Here is a 25,391-nt window from a genome sequence, read left to right on the forward strand (position 1 = left end):
CAAAATAAGTTTGTAAAGACACTCTCCATCTTTTGTATGGCTCTCTTGTATGTTATTGCTCAGTTTAAATTAATTTTTAAACAACACCTTGCTGGACCTCTCTAGGTTGTTTTGAGCCTCTTTGCTATTACAACCAATGCTACAGTAAGGGACTTTATACATGGGCCATTTTTCACATGTGCAAGTTTACCTTGATAAATTCTTGGAAATCAACAGTCTGGTTCAGAGGCAGATGCTTTTATAACTTTGACAGTAATTGCTAAATTAACCTCATTACCAGTTGTAACAGGTTATACGCCTACGGTCCATGTATGACAGTAACTGTCTCCCCAACATTGTGTGTTATTGAACCTTTCTCTGACCTTCTGTTTAATCCTTTTTCTTTGCTTTGTCCTCACAGAGGTCAGCAGAACTGGCTACAGTTAGATCACCGAGTTCTTGACCATGATCTGCCCAAGAAACCAGGTGCCACCATTTTGCACTTTGCTGTGAGGTATGTATCCATAGAAACATCCAGCATTCCTACCTCCCTTTAAAAAAAAAAATTCTGGTGATCAGATAGAGAATAAAAAAAGAACAGACCTATCAAAACATTATTGTGTGAAAAAGATTCTCTACTGTCTTAGTCTGGAGAGGAAGTTGCCATAGATACTATGTAGAACTGTTTTCTTTGAAGATGAAGGATAGGATCACCTTCCTTTATTCCTCAAAGTCCTTTGGATCCATTTAAAGCTGGAAAACATAGGTACTTTGTTTTAATACCTAAGGCTGTTTTCAACTCAGCATACTTTAGGATTTTTATAATTTGAAATATGGCAAACATTTACTACACGTTATGAACATTTCCTAGAGACTGTGGCAAGAATTGAATTTTATACAATTTCACGCCTCCGTTTGAATAGAAGATAAAATGCAAACAAATGCTCATGGAAAGAATTATCTTAACAGTGCAGAAATCTGGGCGCCTGGGTGGCTCAGATGGTTAAGCGTCTGCCTTCGGCTCAGGTCATGATCCTAGGGTCCTGGGATCGAGTCCCGCATCGGGCTCCCTGCTAGGCGGGGAGCCTGCTTCTCCCTCTGCCTCTCTCTCTCTCTCTGACTCTCATGAATAAATAAATAAAACATTAAAAAAAAAAAAAGTGCAGAAATCTGAATTCAGCTTGCAGTCAGAGAGATTGCTGAGAAGGATGTAAGGAGTCCTTGACTTGTTCCCTGGCTCTGCTTGGGCAGGTCACTTACCCATTCCTAGGGGCCTCCATACATACTTTCTCCGGAAATGGAGGCATTCAACTCAGTAATTTCTTAAAGCCATGATAGGAATAGTTTTCCACATGAAATATTCACACTCTAAAATAAATAAAATGTTATGAAAAGTAACACCTGTGTTCCCGTACCTAGCTTGAGAAGTAAAACATTCCCAATTTTGCTGAAAGCCCCTTTCTGTGAACTAGCAGCTCTTTCCCCTCTACCTGAATTTGATGATAAATTTCATGATAAGTTGTTTTCCTTGTCTGAAGCCAAATCTGATAAAATAAGCTAAGGTCGTAGATTTTCCATGAATCCAAATAAGTTTTCATAAAGCTAGATCAACCTAAAGAATGTCTCTGTATTCTGAGCTTGTGTTATTTTTTGGATATTGAAATATGCTTTGTTTGAGGCGCCTGGCTAGCTCAGTTGGTAGAGCATGCAACTCTTGATCCCTGGGTTGTGACATGTTTGACAGTTGGACAGTTTAGTTCAGAGGCACATGCTTTTGTAATTTTGATAGCTTACTTAAAAAAAGAAAGAAAGGAAGGAAAGAAAGGGAAGAAAGGGAGAAAGAAGGAAGGAAGGAAAGAGAAAGAAAGAAAGAAAGAAAGAAAGAAAGAAAGAAAGAAAGAAAGAAAGGAAAGAAAGAAAGAAAGAAAGAAAGGAGGAAGGGAGGAAGGAAGGAAGAAAAATGATTTGTTTTATGACATAGTAGTGGAAGCTTCTTATTATGATTACCTGGCAAAATCATGTTGATTTACACAATTTTTTTTTTTTACTTCGTTTCATTTACTTCCGTCTGCTCCATGAAACCCAAAAGTATGGTAATAAGATGTCCTACCTTTTTTTTAAGCATCTTTTTTTATATGAATTGTGATTGTCGATGGTAGCTGCTCCTAACTCAGGGAATAAAGTACTGACAATCCCCAATTTGTTTTTTGCTTTTTGCTTTGGTATCTGGCTTAGAATTTCTTTCATACCACCAGACATATTTTTGAAACCCAGGAAGGAGGTAGCATAAATGGCATTTGTCCAGGAACATAGCTGGTGTGGAGAATTGCACGGAAATCCTAAAGAAAAACATAGGAGTTTCCTGGAAAGAGTATGACATGAGTGCTTGTGTTCATGGAAATGGGAGGAAAAGACAAACAAAAACTACAAGCAGTAGGAAAAAGTGCATATTAGTCATTAAGCAGGGGTCAGAGCATACAGAAATTTTAATCTTGTGTGTGAAAAATGGCTCAACATACGTCAATAAATTTTTTCACAAAAGATTATATTTTGACTATAAACATTTCAAATTATATGAACTTACTCTCCCCAGCCTTCCTCCCTCCCCTCCACCCCTGACACCCTTCCCTTCTCAGAGAAAAATAAGGATGACGTGCTGCTTGGTGACTGACTTTGTTTTTACCTGGAGATTTCTCCTTGTGTCTGTGAAAATCCACTTTGTTTGCACTTTCATAATTTAGGGGTCCAGTCTCCTATGAAGCACTTAGGCTGTTTCCAATTATGTATGCTTTAATGCAGGCTGTGGTTAAGATCCTTGCATTTTCATCTTTGCACACACGTGTGTTATCTATGCGGCATAACTAGTCAGCAAAATCCTGTGTTTGGAGAATTTAAACAAGTACCATTTATTTAGTCATCCGATTGTGAACTCCTCTGACAGCTGATATCTGGTCTAGTTTTGGTCTCAAAAATACAAGGGGGAGAAAACTCTATCTTCCCTTCTATTCAGTCATTCCTAAGGTGGCCCTATCTTCTGGAAGCAGGTTCCTGAGATGCCCGAGCAGCCTGCTACTTGTTCCCCTGAGTTTCAGCACTTACTTGAGCATTATCTCGAGTGTCCCATAATCACATGGCATGACTTTCCCTTAACTCCTTGCATGTTTAAAACCCTTATCAAGTTTTTAATTATTCACTTAATTTTTCCTCCCAACAGTAGAGTGAGATCATAATAATCTTTGTTATTATTCCAATTAAGTACTTGCTGTTACTCCAGCTTAATTAAAGAGATGATAAAGCAAAAGCACGCAAAGAATTAAGTGAACTGATGGAGGTCACTCAGTGGAATGTTGTTCTTTGGAGGGCTTACGAAGGGGGTTAGAGGAACCCCTGTGAAGTCTGGTGCCTCTCAGAGGGCCTCTAGCCTCTTCTTTGGGGAGAACAGAACTGTTGGTGAGACTTACAACCCCACAGGCGCCACCACCAACCCTTTTAGTCATTGAAGAATAGAACCAAAGACAGCTTTTGATTCTAAATATTTTTTTTTAAAGATTTTATTTATTTATTTGAGACAGAATGAGAGAGAGAGAGAGAGCACATGAGAGGGGGGAGGGTCAGAGGGAGAAGCAGGCTCCCTGCCGAGCAGGGAGCCCGATGCGGGACTCGATCCAGGGACTCCAGGATCATGACCTGAGCCGAAGGCAGTCACTTAACCAACTGAGCCACCCAGGCACCCCGACAGCTTTTTGATTCTATTTGGATATTGGTCACTACAGGAGCCTCCGGAAATACACCAGACCTCTTTTTTTTTTTTCTTTTCAACTGAGGTATAGTTGACACATACTGTTACATTAGTTGCAAGTGTATGACATAGTGATTTGAGGAGCCTATACGTTATCCTGTGCTCACCACAAATGTAGCTGTCCTCTGTCACCGCACAATGCTTACCATTGGCTGTATGCCTATGCTGTACCTTTCATCCCCGTAACTTCTTCATTCCGTAACTGGAAGCAGTCACCCAGGTGCAATCACGAAGTAGTGAATGCACAATGACAAAGGATTCCCCACAGTGGTAGCACATTACAAGGATGTGCATCACGGTTTTTTTCATTGCAAACGGTTAGAAATATCCAAATGCTGACAATGAAGATTAGGTTCAGTAAGTGATGGCATTCGTACAGTGAACGATTGGTCACTTTAATAAAAGAGATTAGTGTTTTTTTTTTTAAGTACATTGCATTTCAATGTTTCCCCACAGAGAGAGGGGGTGCGTATCTGAATCATCCTAGGAATTTTTCAAACTAGACAATCATACCCCTCCAAGCCCCAAATCCCCCACATTCCTGGCCCAGATTCTGATCCGGTGCACTAGAGATGGTAAATGCACTCTTGTTCAAGTTGGTTGTGACAAATAAAGAGACATCGGGATAGAAAGTGAGTTTGCAAAATGCTATAAAAAATATAAAGAAATACAATTTTTTAAAAAAATTGTAGTGTTTATGAAAAAGAAAAAACCATTCAGTTTTGCTCTCAAGAAGTTCTCTCTCTATGGATATGTAGCATTAACCCTGTGGTAGGCACTGGGCTAAATATTTGACGTGCATTGTCTCAGTGGGTCCTGAGCTAAACACTGGGGTCCTGCAGCTCTGGGAGAGGGGGTGACTTTCTCTTGGTTAATTCCCCTCAGGGCACAGGGAGCAGCTCAGAAACATAGGCTGCTTCTGCATGGAAGAAAACCCTGAAGGTGAAGGGTGCTTAGCGTTCCCTTTATGAACTTCAGGATTAAACCTTTGTCTTCAGTTACAAAAGCTCAGTGATAACGTGCTAAATACGCATGTGACACCTGGGTATATAGACGCCCCATAATTTATTTATGCACCATAATTCATTGAACCAATTCTCCATTTCCATGTGAGTCCAAACTCCCCCAGGTTGCTGGGGGACTTCTCCGGGCTGGGGGGTTGTTATTTGCTGCTGTAAATTATCTTCTGCAAACACATGGGCCTCTTTGGTAATGCAGCCCAGATGTGAGCATTGGAAAAGCTTGATAGTGAGTGAGCACACAAGCATTTAAATCAGAGAGCGGGGCCTTGGCGTGACCTCACTGGAAAAGCTCCCATTCCATCACGGGAGGGCAGGCGGAGGTGGCTCAGGCTGGTACCACCCAGCTCCACACCGAGCAGCATCTCAGCGTCTTTTACTCCCTTCTTCTGACTACTTGTTGCTCCCCCCTCCTTCTCCCCTTCTGGTCTTCCCTCTCCTGCCCCTTTTCCTCCTCCTCAAGCCCCCTCTGCTGTGCCCTAGGGCTATAAGGGATCACTCAGAGGTACCCCTAAAGCATCATCATCTGTGACACTCAGGGCTGAGAACTCTCTGCATTACTTGGAGAGTTCTAGTAGAAATGTGAGGGATATAAGGGAAATTGCTACCTTTCTGCCAAAGTTGTTGCAAACCTACAGCCTTTGAAAAACTTGAGAGTGCTCTCGGCACCCCCTGTCCTGGTTCTGGAACACTCAGCCTTTAAAAAGGGTTAAACTCAAGGAAGCGTCATAACTGTAACCTGTGGGTCCCCATCATTCCGCCTGACTTTTTTTTTTCTTTTTTTAAGAACGCCAAATATATGAAATACAACACAACAGGTAAAAACAAACAAACAAAGACTCTGGTGAAAAAAGAGATTTGTTCATATGGAAAGATGCCCCCGATAAATTCAAGCAGACCACAAAGCATGTGTGACATGATTACACTTAAACGTGAGTAGGGAGAAAGTTTAAAACGTTAACAGTAGTTAATCTCTGGATAGAATGATTCTGGGAATGATTTTTTTTTTGTCTTTTTGTTAATCTATATATATTTTTTTTTTTTTCCTCGATAATGAACATATTACTTAAGCATTTTTTTTAAATGCAAACAGCAGTTAGGCTCTGGGTGGAATGATTATGAGAAAGATTTTTTTTCTTTTTGTTAATCTATATATATTTTTTCATATGATGAATACATTACTTAAGCATTTTTTTTAAAAAATGCAAACAGTAGTAAATCTCTGGGTAGAATGATTATGGGAATGATTTTTTTTTGTCTTTTTGCTTATCTCTCTCTATTTTTTTTCCTACAATGAACACATTACTTTAAGCATTTTTTTTTTTAATGCAAGCATTAGGATTGATAAGAGGAAGAGAAATTGGAATGTTTGTGAGTGGCTAGCCATGAGTTATTTTAAAGCTATCAAAAGGTAGGTAACTTACAATAAGAAGAGGACAGGAAAGTTTATCTCTTCGAGGAAGAATGTGATCAAAAGCCCAGAGGAATAACTGATTCCTCCTACTATGGGCCCAGCAGAGGCTCTTTGAGGCAGATATGTGAGGTCAGCTGGAGCTCTGGGCCAGCCACCACACTCCCATCTGAGCGGGCAATATCCCAGAACATAAAGAAGGTGACTGTTGGTTGCCTTAATATTGACCGTGAGCTCCTAAGAGCATTAACCCATTCTTGACCTTCCAGGCACTTGGTCAGAGGCCTCCATCTGTGAGGATCCGACATCCTAATTCTTACAAGAGATCCAGAAAGACACAGAACGCTTCAAAACTCGTGCTCAATCCTGATTCCAGTTTCTTACAGGATTATATTTCTCAATGTGCTTTCTGATCAAATATCAGACACTGTGGGAATCGGCTCACTCTCCTCCGTAATCTGTCCTCAGGGTGACATCGAAAGGGCAGAAGGAAAGAATGAGTAATGTAATGAGTGCAAAAAGCTGTAGCGTGCAGAAGTTAAAGCTTGGCCTTTAGCAGAGAGTTTAATAGGGGCCCTTCTGACATTTGGGGCAGGTAATTCTTCGTCGTGGGAAGCTACGCTGGGATGTGGGATGGTCTCAGCATCCTGGGCATCGACCACCCAGATGCCAATACACCCTCCAAGTCAGGGTGATCCAAAAATGTCTTCCATACTGCCCAGTGCACCCCACTGTGCCCACCGAGAATGGGTGCTTTAGCATCTCTCCTGGATTCGAATCCCAGTTCTTCCATTTATTTGCTCTGTGGCTTATTTTCCTCATGTGCAAAATGGACCTTGTTGGAGGATTAAACCTGTAAGAACATATCATGTAGACCCTCAGTAAATGTTAACGATTATTATGATATAAATGACAGAGACTGCCTTAATCACATATGGAACGGTTAAAAAAAAAAAATTCCGTAACATGATATACGGTCTTCAAATGTGGAAGGTTTGGGACTGTCTGGCTTAAGTCAGACCCATTCACATTTGCCCTGGGTGGAAGATCTCATCGTTTGTCTTTGTCATTCACAGTGCCGGCCATCCCCCTGCCCCCCATCTCCCTTCTCTTGCCTCCCTTCCTGCCTTCTTCTCAAAGCCTGCATCCCTATTTTGCTCGTGGAGGACGGGAGCAGGCTGTTTTGCAGTTTGGAAGGGAAGAAGCAACACTTGGACACTTATGGGTTGCCTGGGGCAGAAGACTTCCTTGGACCCCTTTCAGACAGGTCACAGCAAGGCCCTTACCCTCCTGGGCCTCCAGCCCTTCCCCGGGGATCTCAGAAAGAGCCACACCATGGCAGTGAGCAACAGGGCAGGTTCCTACAGACTTATCTGGAGGGCCCTCGCTGGTTCTCCTAGAGATGCCTGGAAATTCGGAAGTGAGGGAGCGTCTTTTGGCAGGGAGCACATAGTGGAAGCAAATTGTGCTTTCCTTGGGGAATTCTGTCAGACTGCACCCCTCCCAGAGATGAAAGGAGCATCTGGGACTCCCACGAGCCCTGCATAATAGCTTGGAGAAAGTACAGTATACTTCAATTACACTGCTGGCTTCCGCATGCATCATAAAGTGAGACGATGAGGTAGCCGGGTCATTACAAGCAATGAGCAGAGATCTCCCTGCTCAGAATGTGGCCTGGGATCTGATAGGAATCTTCTTGGGCCCGCCGCTGTGGTGAGTGCCAGAAATTACCCGCAATGACTGACTGAAACCCAGAAGGAGGCCCTCGCTGGACTCCACTCACAAGCTCAGCATTGTTCAGAATGCGAAGTCATTGAGCAATTCTTGCCCGATTCCCCAACTTTGAAGATATCACAGAGACATAAGGAAGGCCCTGGAAAACTAAATATGCTCAGTTGGCAGAGAACAAGTCGTAACTGGTCAGAAAGACTTTTGTTTCACGGCATTTTCCTGTTCTGGGTCAAAATGGACACTTGGGGAGCATTTTGTGTCCTTGAGAGAAAGAGCTTAGGAAGGACACTTGCTAAAGTTTTAAAAAAGCTTCCCGGCTCAGTCAGTGCCTTTTATTATAGTGCCATCTATAGAAGAAGAAGAAGAGGGCGCCTGGGTGGCTCAGTTGGTTAAGCGACTGCCTTCGGCTCAGGTCATGATCCTGGAGTCCAGGGATCGAGTCCCACATCGGGCTCCCTGCTCAGCAGGGAGTCTGCTTCTCCCTCTGACCCTCCCCCTCTCATGTGCTCTCTCTCTCATTCTCTCTCTCAAATAAATAAATAAAATCTTTAAAAAAAAAAAAGAAGAAGAAGAAGAAGAATCTAGTAATAATGCCCACCACCCATTGGCTGCTGAGCGGCATGCCCCCAGCTATATTGAGCACATTTAAAACATCTCATGGCTCTGGGATGTGGGGCAGGTGAAGCAGGGGAGCACTGAGCAGCCGGACGGCCAGCTCGAGGCCCCAGGATGAGGCTGTCTCCCCAACTCCATGGTGTTGACTTTTGGTCACAATGAATAAATGCCCCAAGAAGAAAATATTGGCCACCTACACGTAAGTGACTGTTGAAGAACAGCCCATTCCAAACAACTCCCGTGTTCTGCCTTTTGGCACACCTGTGTTGTCACCGGGCCGACAGGCCCACCTCCTCCCCAGGCCATCTTTTTCACATCACTGAGGTTCGATGTTCTGGTATCGTTGCTAAACGGTTAGGTGACCACCCGTCCCGTCAGGAAGGGACAGAGACAGCCAGTGGGGGGAGCACACAAATTAGAGGAAAACATCTCCAAGCAAACTCTCTTCTCAAGAAATTGTACTTACTCAGCTGTAATGAGGTTTGTCTCTAAAACATATGCCTAGTCCAAAAGCCTGAGCTCATTTCAGGGCTGGAAATTGAACCGGGGGCTTAAACTTCACAAAATCTTGGTGAAACCACTCACAGTAAGTGTGCAGAAAGGAAACAGTATCCTTTTACCAAAAAGGGGGCTGAAACAAAAGGTCTTTATTTTATGAGTCTGGGAGAGTTCGTTTTATGTCATTAAGAAGCCCTAGATTCTGTTTTCACTTCGTGATACATGTTGATAGGTGTGCCTGGGGAGTTATTCTCCCAAAGGACGATACGCACTTTTCATACACTACATAAATATGAAGTCATTACAGTGGCCCCCTTGAGGGAGAGAGAGGATTCTGAATTGAGAGAGCAGGTAATCAGATGCCAAAGAAGAAAGGTAGAAGGCAACAGGGCAGGTCACCAGAAAGTGGTGGGAAACAAGATAGGGACCTGTTTACTAGAACGAAGGTATAGTCGGGGCTTGGGCTTCAGAAACAAGAGGAACCCAGTTTCTGGTACAAAGCTATCTGTTCAGAGCTGGGCAAGCCACAAGCTGATTTGGGGCTGAGCCACCCAGCCCCCTGCATGTAGGTTCTTAAATTCTTGAAGATTAGCAAGAGGACTGGTCTGGCTATTATGTCCTCTCCCTGGAATGGCCTTCCTCCCTTGGCTACCTGGCGAACTCATGCATTCTTTAAGACTCAGCCCAGTTGTCCAAGGGGACATTTCGTGTCCTGTGTCACTTAGTGCTATGGATTTCAGCTTGGCCACCTTCTCCCTCTTGATTCCTAGGCTGAGTTCACTGCATCCCTCCTTCGGGCCCCACGGCATTGTGTGCATGTTACGTTTCATTGTGATTGTTATTGTAGGAAAGCATTCTATCACATGGGTGTGGAATGGGAACTTTGAAGTCTGACCGGCCTTAGTTCGAATCATGGCTCCCCCACTTCCTGCCTGTACGGCTTAGAGAAGATGACTTAGGGACACCTCCATCTCTCCGTTTCCTCATCTGTAAAATGGGTTCATAAGTCGCTACCTGTGGCGTCCGGTTGTACTGAAGATTAAGTGAAACGATTGTTGCGAGTGAAATGAGACAATGCATGGAAGGCGCTTCGCGTCTGGCTAGCTGTAAGCAGGAGCTCAGGAGATCGTAGCTGGCACACTGCGGCTGCCCCTTTCAGGAAACCTGCCCCCGTTACCTCAGTTGACAGGGATAAAGTACCTGTAGCAGCAAAGAGCAGCCAACTGCCACCACCACCACCTAGTTGAACCGGAAGGTCCTTCAGGATGCAGCCATTGAGTTAACTGGCCTGGAGAAGCGCGCTCCACCCCAGAGAGGCTCCTTATGTGGGATAAGCAGTGGCCCAACCAAGCCTGGGACCCTCAGAGGGAGTGAGAGAGAGGGAGGCACTAAGCCGAAGCCACCAGTCGGAGGAAGAAGGGCAAGTCAGCTGCAGGAGCTGAGGGCACAGAAGCAAGGGAGTGCACTGAGCGACACAAAGCAGGGGGCCCCTGAGGCTTGCTGCCGCCACTGCTGGAAGGCTGGGATCTTAGACTCAAAGTTGGAGTCACTTCCCCTAGGCCACAAAGCATGACATTCCAGAGAATGGGGTTTTATTAACAATTGTTAATATTTATTGTCTCCTATATATTACTTCCTTTAATCCTTTCAAGAACCTCCCCCCCCCAAACCATGAGCTGAGTGCAATCATGACACCCATTTTAGAAGAGACACAAAGAAGCCCATGAACTTGCCCAAGGCTACACAGCTAATAAAGGATGGAGGAGGGCGTCCCTATCTCGATCTTTCTGATTCCGAAGCCTGTTTTCCCCCAGCCCCACATTCTCCTCCCTGTCTGAGTCCTTCACTTTCCTTTCTCACAAACCAGCCATCTTCAGTCCTCATTAATCTCACTTATGAGATAAACCCTTGTAAGGAAAAATATAAAGGATTTATTCTCTTTCTGGAACTCCCCTTGATGATTCAACATTAGAGGTGAAATTTTTCAAATGCTTTTGCCATCTCCGTGATAAAATCATCCATGGTCCTTTTCAGTTTCATTTATTTATCCCACATTCTGTCCTTATTGGAGGGAAGGGAGTGGAGAACAGATGCCCACCGCCTGTCATGATGGTGCAGAGCTAAGGTCAGTCTCCCCAGCCACTTTAGCCCTGGTTGATCTTAACTCTCACCAATCAGAGAGCAAGTTTCTCTTCCAGGAGCCGAGCTGTGAGCTGTCTTGGGGCATTAGGTCTCTTCATGCATTATTCATCAAGCGAGGCTCCAAACTTGAGAAAAACTTCTGTGCCTCTGGCTGGCCCGCTCACCCACCCAGAGCTTAGCGTTCACTGGCCAACCTCATCATTAGGAGATTTTGAAAAAAGACAGAATTGTGAAGGACTCCCCTCCCCTCCTTGCAAGGGGCTGTCGGAGCTCTCCTTAGAGCGTGGACTAAAGCCCAGGAAAGGGGGTGGGGAGAGGCCTGGCATACTCTGATTTGCATGACAAAAAGTCCAAGGTTAAGTGCTACTGAGGGCCTGGCTTCCAGCCAAGAGAAAACCCTGGCCTGGAAGGATGACCGGGAAGGAGCAGGGTGTCATTGAAATTTGCCTGGTGAATGCAGGCAAGATGGGTCTGGGGCCCTCACACCCTCACACCCACCTCAAGTCTGAAAACCAGAGCAGACATGAGTGTTGCATTATATAGTTCTTAACTCAGTCAACTTCTACTTTCTACTTCTGCTTTTGCCTGGGCTTTGTTTTGAAGCTGTCTGAGGTATTAGGAGCCCCCAGAACGCTTGTGTTCAAGAATGATCAACACAGATAAAGCTGGGTTTGCAGTTAGATACCATTTGCAGTTTGCAGTTAGATACCATTTTGGGTTCCTCTTGAATTCATCGTCCAAGACACAAAAACTTTATGTTAAGAGATTTTATCTGCATATATGCCTACATTCATATGCATGTATATGTACATATATGTAGGCATACATATGTATTACAGATTTCTTTTAAAAGGAAAAAAAAGCACAACTGTTTCCTAGTTCCTCATAATCCTCTGTTTTGGGGGAAGCTAAATGAGGACATGACATCATGCTGAGAGAGGGAAAGAAATCTGAAGAAACCAACTTCTGTACTGTTTTTCAGGTTTTACATTGAGAGCATATCGTTTTTAAAGGATAAAACCACAGTGGAGCTGTTTTTCCTGAACGCAAAGTCCTGTGTGCACAAGGTAAGATGCCCCATTTGTTATATTCAGTGAATGACTCCAGACTGACTGGAGTAGGGGGGGCAATGGTATTGCCTAGACTTTCATGTTCAAACAAAGAAAAATGGCCATAATCTTTCTCACTGCCATAAAAAAATACAAATAAATTTAAATGAAAGCCAGCTCTTCTCAAATTCTGAGTGAGAAAGACAGCCATCTGCAGGGAACTCACGCTCACAGACAATTACCATGGCCTTAAAGGCAGCTCGTACTCCACACAGAATATTCCAGAAAGACACAAAGGTGGATTAGTCAGATTGTGATTGAAACCTCAAAAAAAGTCATACTGGAAATCTTGTTTCATAGAGTATGCCCTACATCTCTCATAATTCAAAACCAATCTTATTTAGGGGCCTCTGCTCAGAGCCACATGTTTTAAAGCAGTGTCTCCATTATCTGTGGTGAGGGACAGGTTTTTCCACTTTATTGTTTTTTATTTGTATCCAATCTTTGGAGGACACACTGCTTTTGTAAAATACAGTAAACATGAATTGCTAGAGAAATGATCCCATGCCCGGATGTCAAATTGCTATAAAGCATTCTCAATTTTGATCTTACCTCCTTGCAGACTATCATTGTGTTCAAGGTCCTCTACTCTGGCCTCCTCAAACCACACCTTGGCCAAGGCAGGGAGTCTGCGAACCTAGATATGTTCATCTGGAACGAACTTCTCCATTCTAGGTTATAGTCTCAGTATTCAGGATCTCAGAGCCCCTGCCCACTTCCAGGGCCAGTGGGAGCCCCTTCTGTCCAGATACATCACCCCAAATCTGAGGGGTGCCCAGGATTGCCTGGCCTAGAAAGATAAGGGGGGCAGACTATATCTGGGTTAGGGAACTTACACTGGTACATTTCCCTTAGGCCCCCAAAATATTAAGGGTGGCTCACTGCACACACACACACAGAATTAATTGATTAAAGACTCAGACCGGGCAGAGTTTTTGTTGGATTTTTTTGAACAGCTGTATTGAGAAATAATTGACCGCACGTGTTTAAAGTATACAGTTTTGTAAGTTTTAACATATATAGTAGCCATGAAATGATCACCAAAATCAAGATAGTGAATATACCCAGCAACTGCACATCTCCTTTTCCCACAGTGGAGCAGTTTACATTTTCTAGAGTTGTATATAGGTAGAATCATATAGTAGATGATGTTTTTGTTTACTTTCCTTTTTTTAAGATTTTATTTATTTATTAGAGAGAGAGAGCATGAGCGGGGGCGGGAGGGGCAGAGGGAGAAGGAAAAGCAGACTTCCTGCTGAGCGGGGAGCTCAATCCCAGGACCCCAGGATTGTGACCTGAGCCAAAGGCAGATGCTTAACCGACTGAGCCAGCCAGGTGCCCCATCTTTTTGTCTTCTTTCAATGAGCATAATTATTTTGAGATTCTATCTGTGTTGTTGCATGTATCAGTAGCCCATTCCTTTTTATTGCTGAAGTATCCCATTGTATGGATGTACCTTAAATTGTTTTTCAATTCCCCTGTGGGTTTTTCTCCATTTTTTTCGAGCTTTACTGGGATATAATTGACATATAACACTCTGTAAATTTAAGGAGTACGATAGGATGATTTGATACACGGATATGTTGTGAAATGATCCATTCACCTGTTGATGGACATTTGGTTGTACCAGTTTGGGGACTATTACAAATAAAAATGCAATGAACATTCATGTACAAGTCATTGTGTATAAACATACTTTCTTTTTTCTTGAGTAAATACCTGGGAGCAGAATGGCTGGATCATATGGTAGATATGCTTAATTTTTTAAGGTGCTGCCAAACTGTTTTCCAAAGTGGTTTTCAAAAATCAGTTGTTCATATATGCATGAGTTTATTTCTGGACTCTGTATTTTGTTTCATTGATCTATTTGTCAACCTTTTTGCCAATAACACACTGTTTTGATTACTATAGCTTTAGAATATGTCTTGAAATCAGAACAAGCTCTAGCATTGTTCTTTTTCAACATTGTTTTATTCTGTTTTCTTGCATTTCCATATAAATTTTAGAATCAACTTGTTAATTTAAAAAAAAAAAAAGAACAAAACAAAACAGAAAAACACCTGATGAGATTTTCATTAGGATTGCACTGAATCTATAGACCAATGTAGAAAGAATTGACAACTTAGCAGTATGGAGTCATCAGACCCAGGACACAAGGTGTAATCTCCATTTATTTCAGTCATCTTTAATTTCTCTCAGCAGTATTTATAGTTTTCGGCATACAGGTCTTTTGTCAGATTTGTCCCTAAATCTTCCCTATTATTTGATACAATTGTGAATGGTATCTTTGTGAATGGTATCTTTTTATTTCAATTTCTGAGAGTTCATTAATAGTATATAGAAATACAATTGATTTTTGTATATTGCTCTTGAATCCTGCAACCTTCCTAAACTCATTTATCATTTTTGGTAGCTTTTTTTGTAGATTCTACCGGATTTTCTTTATAGATGTTTGTGGCATCTGCTAATAAAGATAGTTTTACTTCTTCCTTTCTAGTATGCCTGCTTTTTTATTAGTTGTCAAATTTGTAGACATAGTTGTTCAAAATATTTCCTTATCGCCCTCTTAACATGTGGTCTAGAGGGCTGTTACCTCTTTTGATCCTGATATTAATAATTGGTGCCTTTCTCTTTTTTTTCTAATTAGTCTGGCTAAAAGTTGATCGCTCTTGAGCTTCTCAAAGAACTAGCTTTTGGTTTCAGTGATTTTCTCTGTTGTTTTTCTGGTTTCTATTTCATTGACTTCTGCTATGATCTTTATTATCTTTGCCTTTTAACTTCATTATTTACTTTCTTCCTTTTTCTTTGGGATTCATTTGTTCTTCTTATTCTAGCTCCTTAAGATAGAAACTGAGATCACTGTTAAAGATGTTATTTTCTTTTTTTTTTTTTAATTTTTTTATTGTTATGTTAATCCCCATACATTACATCATTAGTTTTAGATATAGTGTTCCATGATTCATTGTTTGTGCATAACACCCAGTGCTCCATGCAGAACGTGCCCTCCTCAATACCCATCACCAGGCTAACCCATCCTCCCAACCCCCTCCCCTCTAGAACCCTCAGTTTGTTTTTCAGAGTCCATCGTCTCTCATGGTTCTTCTCCCCCTCCGATTTCCCCCCCTTCATTCTTCCCCTCCTGCTACATTCTTCTTCTTCTTTTTTTCTTTCTTAACATATATTGCATTATTTGTTTCAGAGGTACAGATCTGAGATTCAACAGTCTTGCACAATTCACAGCGCTTACCAGAACACATACCCTCCCCAGTGTCCAGTCACCCCATCCCTCCCACCCCCCCCACTCCAGCAACCCTCAGTTTGTTTCCTGAGATTAAGAATTCCTCATATCAGTGAGGTCATATGATACATGTCTTTCTCTGTTTGACTTATTTCGCTCAGCATAATACCCTCCAGTTCCATCCACGTCGTTGCAAATGGCAAGATCTTATTCCTTTTGATGGCTGCATAATATTCCATTGTATATATATACCACATCTTCTTTATCCATTCATCTGTTGATGGACATCTTGGCTCTTTCCACAGTTTGGCTATTGTGGACATTGCTGCTATAAACATCGGGGTGCACGTAGCCTTTCGGGTCCCTACTTTTGTATCTTTGGGGTAAATACCCAGGAGTGCAATTGCTGGATCATATGGTAGCTCTATTTTCAACTTTTTGAGGAACCTCCATACTGTTTTCCAGAGTGGCTGCACCAGCTTGCATTCCCACCAACAGTGTAGGAGGGTTCCCCTTTCTCCGCATCCCCGCCAACAAAAGATGTTATTTTCTAATACAGGCATTTAGTATATAAAATTTCCCCCTAAGTACTGATTTTGTAGTATCCCACAGATTCTCATATGTTGTGTTTTCATTTTTATTTACTTCAAAAGATTTCCAAATTCCTCTTTCATATATCTTCGATGGCCTCTTGTTATTTAGAAGAGTACAGTTTGGTTTCCAAATATTTGGGGAATTTTTTAGAGCTCTTTCTGTTATTTATTTCTAATATAATCCCACTGTGGTCAGAGAACACACTTTGTAGGAATTAAATTCTTTTAAATTTATTGAGACTTGTTTTATGGCCCAGAATATGTTCCATCTTGGCAAGTGATCCATGTACACTTGGGAAGAATGTGTATTCTGCTGTCCCTGTGTGGAATGTTCTGTGAATTTTATCACTGCTTTTGATTACGAGGTGCGTTGGTATAGCTTTCTTTATGGTTCTTATGATTGGTGTTTATTGAGCATTTTGGACTTGTGGGTTTATAGTTTTCATCAATTTTGGAAATATCTTAGCCATTTCTTTAAGATTTTATTTATTTCTTAAAGAGAGAGAGAGCATGAATGGGAGAGAGAGAAGCAGACTCCCTGCTGAGCAGGGACCCTCACTGGCCCCGGGGCTCCATCCTAGGACCCTGAGATCATGACCTGAGCCAAAGTCAGACACTTAATCGACTGAGCTACCCAGGCACCCCTATCTTAGCCATTTTTAAAATTTATTTCTAATTTAATCCCACTACAGTCAGAGAACACACTTTATATGAATTAAATCCTTTTTAATTTATTGAGACTTGTTTCATGACCCAGAATATGCCATAGTTTTAATTAGCTAGACTTGGTTGGTAGTATTGTTCAAGTGAACTGTATCTTGTTGATTGTCCGTTTACTTCTTGTATCAGGTATTGACAGAGGGGTACTGAAATCTCTAGCTATTACTATGAACGTTTCTATTTCTTTTTGCAAGTTGACCTAGTTAAAATATCAGTTTTGTTTCATGCATTTCAAAGCTCTGTTATTAGGGCATAAAGACTTAGAATTGCTATGTCCTCTTGATTATCATTATAAAATGATCCTCTTTATCTTGGTAATATTCTTTTTCCTGAAGTCTGCTTTGTTTGATATTATAGTTTCTTCTATTAGTGTTATCATGGTAAATCTTTTCTCATCCTTTTAAACTATTTGTATCTGTATATTTGAAGTGCGTTTTTTGTAGACAACATATAATTGCATCTTGATTTTTTTTTTTTTTTAAAGATTTTATTTATTTATTTGAGAGAGAGAATGAGATAGAGCATGAGAGGGTCAGAGGGAGAAGCAGACTCCCTACCAAGCAGGGAGCCTGATGTGGGACTCGATCCCGGGACTCCAGGATCATGACCTGAGCCGAAGGCAGTTGCTTAACCAACTGAGCCACCCAGGCGCCCGCATCTTGATTTTTTAATGCATTTTGGCAATCTCTGTATTTTAACTGGTTATATATATACTATTTACATGTGGTGTGATTTTTTATATAGTTAAGTCTATCATCTTCCTAGTTGTTTTCTGTTTGTCCCATCTGTTATTTTTTCCTTTCTCTGCCTTCTTTTGGATTTATTTTGCATTGTATGATTCCATTTTACCTCTTTTGTTGGATTATTAGCTATAACTCTTTTTCTTGTTATTTCCATGGTTGTTTTAGGGTTTATGGTATACATCTTTTTTTTTTTTTTAAGATTTATTTATTTATTATTTTAGAGGGGGGGTGCAGGGGGAGGGGCAGAACAGAGGGAAAGAGAGAACCTCAAGCCGACTCCCCACTGAGAGCAGAGCCTGACAGGGGGCTCAACCCCACAACCCTGAGACCATGACCTGAGCTGAAATCAAGAGTCTGAAGCTTAGGGGCGCATGGGTGGCTCAGTCAGTTAAGCATCTGCCTTTGGCTCAGGTCATGATCCCAGAGTCCTGGGATCAAGTCCCACATTGGGCTCCTTGCTCAGTGGGGAGCCTGCTTCTCCCTCTGCTGCTCCCCCTGCTTGTGTGTGCGCTTTCGCTTTCTCTCTCTCTCAAAAATGAATAAATAAAATCTCAAAAAAAAGAAAAAAAGCCACCCAGGCACCCCTATGGTATACATCTTTAACTTATTACGTCTACCTTCAAGTGACATAATACCATTCACATGTAGTGCGAGAACCTTACAATAGTATATTTCTCTCTCCCCCCATCAGCTTTTATGCTATCACTGCCATATATTTTACTTTTTGATATGTTATAGATGCACACAACATTGTTGTTTTTGTGTAAGCACTTGATATTTCTGCCTGCTTTTAAGATTTTCTTTTTATCAGTGCTTTTGATTATGAGGTGCTATGGTATAGTTTTCTTCATGTTTCTTCTTTTTTGGTATTTATTGAGCATCTTGGACTTGTGAGTTTATAGTTTTCATCAGTTTTCGAAATATCTCAGCCATTTTATCTTCAAATATTTTCTCCTATTCCCACCATGGCTCCTTTGCAAACTCCAGTTACACATATACTGGGCAATCTGAAGTTATCCCACAGCCCAGTCATGCTCTCTTCTTTTCATTTAGTTATTTTTGTGTGTATGCTTCATTTTGGATAGTTTCTATTGCTCTGTCTTCAATTTGTATTTTTTCTTTTGCAATCTAATCTGCCATTGGTCTCATCCAGTATATTGAGTTTTTATCTTTAGAAGTCTGATTTGGTGGGGCACCTGGGTGGCTCAGTCAGTTAAGCATCTGCCTTGGGCTCAAGTCATGATCCCGGGGTCCTGGGATCCAGCCCCACGTCAGGCTCCCTGCTCAGTGGGGAGCCTGCTTCTCCCTTTCCCTCTGCTATGCTCTCTCTCTCTCTCTGTCAAATAAATAAATAAAAATTTAAAAAAGAAGTTTATTTGGATAATTTTTATATCTTCCGTGTGGCTACTTAATTTTTTTGAATATATGAGATACAGTTATAATAATTGTTTCAAAGCCTTTCTCTGCTTATTCTAATATCTGTGTCAAATCTGGTAGGTTTTGACTGATTATGGGTCATGTTTTCCTGCCTACTTTGTATGCCTGATAATATTTGAATGGATGCTGGACATTGTTTAACTTTTTGGGTGCTGCATATTTTTATATTCCTGTAAATATTCTTGACAGTTGTATTGGAATAAAAGTTAATTACTTAGATGCATTTTGACTTTTTTCAAGTCTTAGTTTTATGATTTGTTAGGCTGGCCTAGAGCAGTGCTCACTCTAGAACTAATTATTCCCGATTACTGAGGTAAGACCTTCCTAAGTAGTCTACTCAATGACCCATGAATTATGAGTTTTTTCTGTGGGAACCAGCTCTGTGTGAGGACCAGGTACTCTTCCCCTCATCTTCTTGGATACTTCTTTCCCCAGCCTTGGGCAGTCTCTTTCCATGCATGCAATAATCAGTACTCTGCATATCTTCAGGATTCTCTCTGTGAAGCTCTCCTTTCTCTGGCACTCTGTTCTGCAAATTCTATCCATTTTGGTCTCCCCAGTCTCTCAACTCTGTCTCCTCAACTCAGAGAGTCCACCATGCTCCATCTGTGTAACACCTTCACAGCCTAGAAACATTCTCATGGCAGGTAGTGGGGGCAGTCATGGGGTTCACCTCATTCAAGGTTCACTGTCCTTTGTTGTCTTTTATTCAGTGTTTTAATAATTTTGTTTCATATTTATTGGCTGGTTTTTTTAAGTTTTTTGGTTACAGTTTTGTCTGTTTGTTTATATTTGGTGAGAAGGTAAATCCGGTCCCTGTTAATCCATCATGGCTAGAAGCAGAAGTATTCAAATCAGAGTTTTTGGTTAATTCTTTGGAGAAAGTAAAAGGTCTTCAGCACCAAACACTTTATTATAGCCTCTCTTTGTTGAGACTTGAGCTTCCTTAAGAACTCCAAGTGTTGACTGATAAGTAGATACCTATATAGCAAATGCAGCCTTTACTGAGTGAGGAGAAAACATTTCATAAACCACGGTTGGTCATCATCTCCTGTGGGGAAAGTACAATTACCGCTTGTTATATTTTTCACTACCTAGCTGGCCATGGTCCATTGAAACAGTTTCCTTGATTGCTTCTTTGCTCTCTTGCTATGTAAATAAAGATACAATGCAAATTTTAACTCATGATATTTCTCTTGTAGCTTTGTATGCTCAATTCTGTTGGTCTTGAGGAAGTACTGAAAAATCGAGTTCTTTTAACTTCCACTCCTTCTTATGAATGTCAGTTCTTGAGACATCCTTTCTAAATGGGAGTGTTTTGTGACTTGTCAAAGAATTTAGAACTTTTACAAAATATAGTATTGTTAGGCACTATGACCTATGAATATTATTGCAATAAATTTTTAAATTCAGTTGTAAGAATTTAGAGTTGAATATTTTCTATCTAAGTAATATGCAGATGGCTAGTAACAAACAGTCCCAAGAGATGTTACAGGATCCTGTAAATGATAAGATAATGGGATCAGGTAGGTGTGTGGTAAAGCATCTTTCAAGTAATTTCTAAGATATATGATAATTTAAGAACATCACACATAGGGAATATCATCTGAATCATGGACACAGGAATAAATAAGTTTTATGAGAACATAGTCTCAGCTATAGAATACACGTAGGTGGTTTACTGATTGGTGAAGATCAGTCACTGATGTGATAGCTGCTATTAATTTAGGGCTCAGTGCTGGATATGAGAGTGAATGGGGCTTCCTTCCAAACTGTGCTGAGAACATGCTTCCCATCAGTGATGTGTTCAGCACCTCTAATCATCCACTACCCACACTTCTTTCTCTCTGCCAGATAGCTGTCCCCGTCTCCCAACTCCTTCCTTCCATTGAAGACAGGAACATATAGGCAGGGAAAGAGAGCTCTTATCTGCAGATACTGACAAAGCCACAATATCTCTTTGCATGCTTGGTTAGTAAGAAATATGACTTGTGATAAAGTTTCATATAGTGTCTAAAGCTCTGCATAGCTACGTAAATGTGGATTCATATTTTAAAAATTCACTCCTGTGAGTATGTCATTTGAAACACTGGGTGGTTCCCAATGGTTCTGTAAATATCATTGCCCATACTATATAGCAAAGAAGCCACTAGTAGCTTTGTGTTGAAAGAAATATTGGACCTCATTTTTGAGTTTGGGTATCCTGGAAGAGTCTAAAAAAGGGAAAGAGATTTTTCACTTTTGTTTACTCCAAAGCAAATCCCCATGTACACAGTGTGGTACGAATTGGGCATTCAATGAATTGTTGTAGACCAATGCAATAAATGAATGGATGCTGTTGATGATGAACGCTTGTTTCCCAAGAAGCCCAGAAATAAACAAAACAGCTTGTCTATTATATCACATGACTAGCATTAACTATGAAATGTATATAAAGTTACTGAGAAACTAAACATCTACAATGCTTAAAAATTCATTTTCCAGGTATTACTGAATATCATTTAGCAATGCTATGGTAACTCTAATTACAATTTTCAGCAAAAAAATGAGTAAGAATGATCCTATCAGGGAGAAAATTCAATGTATAGTCTAATACTTTCTTTTTAAGAAGTCAAAAACCGATTGTATTTTTCTCTAGTTATTGTAGATATCAATTAAATGTCAATAGTAATCTTACAGAAAACTGGTTCTGGTCGACTTCAGTTACAAAGCCATTGGTATGTAGGCCAAAGTCAACCATGGCTAGAACTGAGTACATAAGAGAGTATTTATTTAGCAGTACTTTCCTTTTTGTGCCTGCTTCTTGCCAGCACCATTTGAGGCTGTTTATAACTGGAAATGCTCTGAGGATTTCTTGATTTTTCTCCTTGCCTTGCTGAGCCATTTTTTCCCATTTCAGAATTATCTGGTGAGATTGGGGCAGCATTTCTCATTGTGTGACCTTTGACTACTTTTATCAGATTTACAACAAATGCTCATTTTTAATGAGCAAGCTCTTGCCTTCTTGCCCCTCTCCAGACCACAGAGTCGGAATTGAGGAGAGAGATGGAAAGCAGCCTTTTCAACAAGGTTCTTTGGTCATATTCCTGAGCCCTTTAGTTGAAGAATCACTGGGTTTTCTGGGTGTTAAACAAGCAGAATGTTTAAATATGGGTTGAACCTGGCTTTGAGACATACGAATCAAGGTCCAGAGACAACTGTAGAAAGATGCCTTTTCATTTCTCTTCTTCTTTCCTGGCAGTTAAAATAGGAAAGACATTTCCCCCTTAAGAATGGGAGAGCAGAGGAAGGTATGAAATTGCTTTCCAGCTCTGAGACTAATTGGAAGGAAAGAAATGTTTGCAGAGCCTTTTCTGTACATTCTTATGTGTGTGCCGGTACTATGCTAAGTGGTACACATTTCACTGCATTTGATTCTCACTCTAGCCCACGAAGAAGAAAATGTGTGATCCCCTTTTAGAAATAAAAGAACAGCAGCCCAGGTGGGTTAAGTTGTTTGCTTAACATCACAGAGCGAGATGGGAAAAGTATCCTTAGAAAATGATACCAGCAAGACACTGGGGCCCATAAAAGCACCTCTCATTTGTCTCTGCTTTTCTTTGATCATTGCTCCAGGGAAATAGAATTGTCCTCCATAACTTAGACCTCGGGGGCTATTGTTACAGGGTGGGCAGGTCACAGCCCCTAATGAGTACTGAATACATATAATTTGCTAGGTGCTTACTGCGTATATTCATTCATTTAGTTCTCCAAACCTTACCTAAGTTTTATTATTTTCCCCCATTTTACAGGTGGGAATACTGAGGTAGAGAGGTTAAGTAACGTACAGAAGGTCACATAGCTAATAAGTGGAGGAGCCAGGACTCGTCCCAGGCAGTATGATGCCAGAATCTAGGACTTTAACCATTACATACACTGCTTCTGGATGGATGAGGGTTGTCTGTCCCCTCCCCACGGGGGAGGCGGATCTGAGTCATCTGAAGTTTCAGCTCCTTCTTTCCCTCATTCCGAACTGTGTTGTACATACTCATGGTCTTAGCCCGTGGTGGTATAGATGCCCCTGGACACCAGGAGCCAAATGCCTTCCACAGGCTGGGCTGGGCGACAAAGCACGCATCTCCTTTCCGAAGCGCATGAGCACTCATGGAGGAACAGAACCTACCAGAAAGCTACAAACGGCCCCGTGTGGGTCAAGTGTTCCCCGGGAGAGTGCTGGTGTCTGAGTCGTCGGTCAGGTGAGGGCTCTTTGAACCTGTTTGGCTTCCTTGGTGAGAATGCAGAGGGGCACACCTTGCCTTTGCAAAACAACCACCTGTGCCAGGTGGCAATGATGTGGAAATTCCGAAACTGATACTGGGGAACCCTGGCAGTGCTCAGCATGTGGACAGCGGTCCACCTTGGGCAGCCTGTTGCCTGCTAGGAGAGAAGGCTGAATGCCCAAACAGGACTGCAGGTGTGGCCCTGGTTACCATTTCTGGAGGCCTCCGTGACCACGTCTGACTTTAGTCATCAATGCACATTGATGACCACCACCCCTTTTTTAAAATCAGTGATTTGAAGACGTGCTTAGAAAATTAAAATAGTGTTGGCCACCTTGTCTCTTTTGCTGTGTATAAAATTTTTATAAGGAAAAGGCAAAGCAAGTGGGGTTCAGGAGGTGCTCTGTGGGGGAAATCATGCACATGAACGAGGATGGCAGCTCGACCTCCCTGAGAGCTCCCCAAGCAGCAGGCCTTGATTTCTTTCTTTTAGTAGCTCATTTAATCCTCTCAATAACTGATAGTGTTGTTTATTATTGCTTTAACAAATGAGGAAATGGAAACATAAGTAAGTTAAACAAGTTGGCCGTGGTTAAATTTCTCATTAGTAATGGAGTAATCGCTAGGCAGCCTAGCTCCAGAAACCATAGTATTTGCCTTTCATTCATTCATTCATTCATTCATTCAGTAAAAATTTACTGCGTTCCTATTTAGGGCCAGCATTTCTGATGAGAGCTACCTTATCGGTATTCTAGCACTAGTACCTTCCCATGGCCTGTCCTAAGTCTTAAGGATTCTTTCATTTGTACATTTGTGTGTAGATGTGTGTTGTGTTTACTTTAAAGGCAATACATATGATGGTACTTTCTAGGACATAATGTTTCTGAAAGATGCCAGGGACCGGAAAGTCTGTGCATACCCAGAATTCATTGATGCATCTTGTTACTCCTTCATAATAATATAAAAAGCAGGGTGAGACATTTTCCTAACTCTGCAATACAAGAAATCTCACAAACAGAATTAGGAATCTGTAATCACCCGCACACACAGAATACTGTACTTTAAATCTACAGCTCAGGGTGCCCGGGTGTGGCGCAGTTGGTTAAACGTCAGACTCTTGGTTTTGGCTCAGGTTGTGATCTCAGGGTCTTGAGATCGAGCCCTGCGTAGGGCTCTGTGATCAGTATAGAGTCTGCTTAAGACTCTCTCTACCCCTCTCGCCCCCTCCCTTTCCCTCCCTTACACACATACTCTGTCTCCCTCAAATAAATAAATGAGTTTTAAAAAAAAAATAAATCTGCAGCTCAAGAATCTATCTCATGATCTTAAGCTATTTTCTTACCAAAAAGAGTTTAAGAAACTTTGAATAGTAGACCACTTTCTTGGAAATTCACCACATGCTTTGAACATGTTCAAGACTTCAAGAAGTTCTTCAATATGCAAACATATGATTTTGTTTAACCCGATATTGTCCAAACTTACTTGCATATGAAATTTTTCTTTCAAGCGATATTTATTAATGGACTGCTGACCACACTTGTGAAAATGCCATTGTGGATATATACTATACCGTTAAATAATAAAGCAGAAAGTGACAACTGTAAGCCTGTGTTAGATCTGACCACAGGATAGAACCTAGGTCTGTTCTGATTCTTTAAACAAAAAATCTTTGGATTCAGTCAAGAGACGTGATCTGGGTACTAAGCCAGTTAGGACTTCCTCTGCTCCAGGCTGAGCAGGAGGATATACCATACCAAAAAGGAGCAGACATTGGCTCAGGAATGCCCTAACAGATTTCACTATGTTCCCTTTTCTTTTCTCAAAAGCTCTCATCTCTTTGTACCTCGAATAATGTAGAAACACAAAAGAGCCAAACATTAGTAATCCTATTAAAAATTAGTTATTGCAAGACTATCCAATCATGTTTATTCTTATCCTCCCTCTAGCCCCATTTCTTGACTGAGACCTTATTATATGTGCCCTTTCATTAGTAGACTTGGCGAGAGCCTCAGCCCAGCATCCCTAAAACACGCTCTTACCCCACTTAGAGTGATAGAGCATATTGCATGATGGTCTTAGAATCTGAATGCCATTTGCA

The 25,391-nt window shown here is 41.4% G+C and overlaps 1 protein-coding gene across 3 annotated transcripts in view; it reads left to right on the forward strand.

Annotated features, from left to right (window-relative positions):
- FRMD4B (FERM domain containing 4B) overlaps nucleotides 1–25,391 on the forward strand; it is a 323,175-nt gene that overhangs the window by 211,668 nt on the left and 86,116 nt on the right. For all 3 annotated transcript variants that reach the window (XM_078076109.1, XM_078076102.1, XM_078076107.1), the window contains 2 exons: nucleotides 401–493; nucleotides 12,177–12,261. In XM_078076109.1, the coding sequence (XP_077932235.1) occupies nucleotides 401–493; nucleotides 12,177–12,261 (178 nt within the window). The remainder of the gene's footprint in view (nucleotides 1–400; nucleotides 494–12,176; nucleotides 12,262–25,391) is intronic.

Source organism: Halichoerus grypus, chromosome 1, assembly GCF_964656455.1.
Source record: "Halichoerus grypus chromosome 1, mHalGry1.hap1.1, whole genome shotgun sequence".
Classification (NCBI taxonomy): Eukaryota; Metazoa; Chordata; class Mammalia; order Carnivora; family Phocidae; genus Halichoerus; species Halichoerus grypus.